Source organism: Empidonax traillii, unplaced genomic scaffold (genome assembly GCF_003031625.1).
Source record: "Empidonax traillii isolate 1590-97213 ecotype Southwest subspecies unplaced genomic scaffold, ASM303162v1 scaffold1449:size159823, whole genome shotgun sequence".
Taxonomy (NCBI): domain Eukaryota; kingdom Metazoa; phylum Chordata; class Aves; order Passeriformes; family Tyrannidae; genus Empidonax; species Empidonax traillii.
Genome location: NW_020956642.1, coordinates 62,811 through 66,255, shown reverse-complemented (window position 1 = coordinate 66,255; position 3,445 = coordinate 62,811). Strand labels below are relative to the sequence as shown.

At 54.2% G+C, this 3,445-nt stretch overlaps 1 protein-coding gene across 1 annotated transcript in view; it reads left to right on the top strand.

The window, feature by feature from the left end:
- The window catches only part of ATL1 (atlastin GTPase 1), a 28,174-nt gene extending 25,835 nt beyond the window's left edge, over positions 1 to 2,339 (top strand). Inside the window, exons 10-11 of the mRNA XM_027907395.1 lie at positions 6 to 20; positions 2,170 to 2,339. Of these exons, the coding sequence (XP_027763196.1) occupies positions 6 to 20; positions 2,170 to 2,277 (123 nt within the window). The 3' untranslated portion in view covers positions 2,278 to 2,339. The remainder of the gene's footprint in view (positions 1 to 5; positions 21 to 2,169) is intronic.
- Positions 2,340 to 3,445: the final 1,106 nt, after the last annotated feature.

The following is a 3,445-nucleotide window of genomic DNA, read 5'->3' as shown; positions in this document are numbered from 1 at the left end:
CCCAGGGAAGCACCAACGAGGTAAGTGGCTCTTTGTTCTCCGCATGTTCCCTCGGGCCAGCTGGGCCCTGGGATCCCGGGAAAAGCCTCTTGGATCCAGCTGCACGTTGGGGCTTGTGGAGGACTGGGGATTGTGAGGGCTCTGGGTGTGATCCCAATGCTGTGGGAAGTGCTGGGAGCCGAGTGGGGGGAGAGGGCTGGGCAGGGACTGTGATGTTGTGATGGGGATTTTCATCTCCCATCAGTTCTGTTTGGGGATTTTCCACTTGTGCTGAGGGGTCAAACCCAACCCCCAGGGTTTTTTTGAGCACCAGCTGTGCAGGTGCCTCTGCCCTCCCCTCAGGTGAGAGCCCAGCTCTGAGGGGCACCATCAGGGATGTGGAGCTGCTGCGGAGAGTCCAGAGGAGGCCACAGGGATGCTCTAGGGCTGGATCCCTCTGCTCTGGAGCCAGGCTGGGAGAGCTGGGGGGGTTCACCTGGAGAAGAGAAGGATCCAGGGAGACCTGAGAGCCCCTTGCAGGGCCTAAAGGGGCTCCAGGAGAGCTGGAGAGGGACTGGGGCCAAGGGATGGAGGGACAGGACACAGGGAATGGCTTCCCACTGCCAGAGGGCAGGGATAGATGGGATATTGGGAAGGAATTGTTGTCTGTGAGGGTGGTGAGGTCCTGGCACAGGTTGGGCAGAGAAGCTGTGGCTGCCCCTGGATCCCTGGAAGTGTCCAAGGCCAGGTTGGAGCATCCTGGGCTGGTGGAAGGTGTCCCTGCCCATGGCAGGGGGTGGCACTGGATGATCTTTAAGGTCCCTCCCAACCCAAACCTTGTTCAGGCAGAGCTTTGTCAGCCCCTGTTTAACCCGAGGCAGATTCTCCACTGAGCTGCAGTTGCTGCTCACAGACCTGAACCCAGGATTGCAGCCAAGTGGCTCCCTGTGAGGCTGTGACAGGACAGCTCCATCCTTTGTGGTGTCACCAGAGCCTGCCAGCTCCACCTGTCAGTGCCAGCACACTCTGGAGATGCTGAGGGAAATGTGCAATTCCTCGAAAAGAAAACAGAGCAGTTAAAAATCAGCCCATTGCTCCCCCCCAGCCAGGGCTGATTTGGTACCTCACTGATACCAAACCAGCAAGGGGCAGGACAGGGGCTTTGCTGGGGATGAGCTCTCAGACAAACCCTGCCAAGCAAAAATCGGCGCTGAGGGACTGGTTTGGCATCAAAAAAAAAAAACCTAAAATTGCCCAAAATGCTGCAAGGCCACTTATGGCTTGGAGGTGAATTTTCTAGACTTGCAGAGAAGTCTCCTCCACCAGTCCTCTCTGTTCCCAGACAATCCCAAAACACCCCTTCTGTTCCCTTTTGGGATGGATTCAGCATCACCTTGGGCATCCCTGGACTTTTCTCATCCCCCACCTTCCTCCTCCTCGCTGCAGCTTCCTCCTCTCCTCCATTCACAGCCCGAGCACATGAGGAACACCCTGTCACTGTGAGGGTTCCAGCCTGTCAGGTGCCTCTTCCCACCCCTTCCAGAGCTAATCCTGGCTCACCAACAGTTCCCAGCAGGAGCTGGTGGGATTTGGTGCAGCGCTGCAGCCACTCCTGAGTGTCCTGACCCTGCAGTCACTACAGGACTGGTGGAAAATGGTAAAATCAGGAGGAAAAAACTGGCAACATCAGCAGAAAAACGATCAGGACAATGACCTGTCACCGCCTGGTGGGGAAAACAAACGCTGAGGCTGCAGGAATTTAACTCGCAGGGAAAAACAACCCCCGGATGTCTTTTCCAAATTACTGACAGAACACAGCTCAGAAGGGGGGAGATGTTTGAAAAATCAGAACTGTGGAATCACAGAATTCGTTGAGCTGGAAGGGAAACCCAAGGATCATCCAATCCAAACCCTGGCCTTGCCCAGGACACCCCAACAATCCCCCCCCCTGTCCCTGAGAGGATCATCCCAAACCCTCCTGGAGCTCTGGCAGCCTTGGGGCCGTGCCCACTGCCCTGGGGAGCCTGTTCAGTGCCAACCACCCTCTGGGGGAAGAGCCTTGTGCTGAGATCCAACCTGACCCGAGCGGGGTCGGGAAGGGGATTTAGGAGCGGGGTGGGGAAGGGGATTTAGGAGCGGGGTGGGGAAGGGGGTTGTCAGCGAGCTGTGTCTCTCTCTCTCTCTCCCCAGGCCTTGTACAAGCTGTACAGCGCGGCCGCCACCCACCGGCACCTGTACCAGCACGCCTTCCCCGCGCCGCGCTCCGAGCCCGACGGCCCCGACAGGAAGAAGGTGTAAAATCAAACAAGCCCGGCACGTTCCCGTCGATGCATGAGGGAGGCGCTGCCGCCTCCTCGGATCCACGCCCTGCCCTCCCCCCCGCATCGTGTCCCGCCCCGGGAGCGCCGGGGCCGCGCTCGGGTGGCGGGAGGTGCCGCTGTCCGTCTGTCCGTCTGTCCGTCCGGCACCGCCGCAGCCGAGAGCGCTTTGGTCTGTCCCAGCCAGCGATTCCCCCCCACCCCCAGCTCATCTACAAAGCCTTATTTACCCCCCCGCCCCCCCTTCTTAATTAGTTCCCACTGAGGAAAACGGTAATTTCCGTGGCACCGCAACTAAACGAGGCCGAAGCTCATCCCGAAGGCAGATTTGTTTCAGGTACTTGAACGAGTTATGACATTGTAACCACGTTGGTTTGTTGGGTTCTTTTTTGTTTCCTTCAGTTAACTAGTTACTGACATAAACATAATTAAAGGCGCATTAACTTGCTTTATCAGACACTGTTAAGGGCACTTCTGCTGTGGAATGTTACCGGGGTGTGGGGAACGGGGCCGTTTCTGTTTTGTCTGCACAAAGTGTCACTTTGTAGCCGTGTTGGAGGAAGTTTCACTGTATTTCTGTACATATTTATCCATGATAGTGCATAGGACGTGTGGTACAGTTCTATTCTTTTATCGTCAGGACTATTAAAGTTTGCTTTTGGTTCCTAAGAAGTTGGTTTGACAGGGAAGAGTTATTTACTGGGGGGAAAAAAAAAGAAGTTCTTGGCCCCTCCTCCTCTGGAGTTTTTTTTTTTTTTTTTTTTTGATGGTTTTGGTTTCATTTTGGCTTTCGTTTTGGTTTCAATTTGGTGTTTTATGGGTAATTCACCCACTGACAGGCCCAGAACTCGGTGCCACCACTGAAACTGGAGCTTCCCAAACCCCCGTGGCTTTTACTGCTTGTGAGAACAGTTTGTTTGGTGTTCTAAAAGGCCCCCAAAAAATCAGTCCCACGACCCTCCATTCATCGAACAAAATGATTTTTATTGAATGAATAGGATTTACAAGAAATGTACTTGTTTTGTCTGCAGTGTTTATTGCACTGAAAAGAATCCATAAATAACATTTTCAGGACAATTCATGAACCAGATGGAAATGCTGGAGAGGGTAAGTGGACAATTAAAAATTTTCCCCAAGTGAGGAGCTTT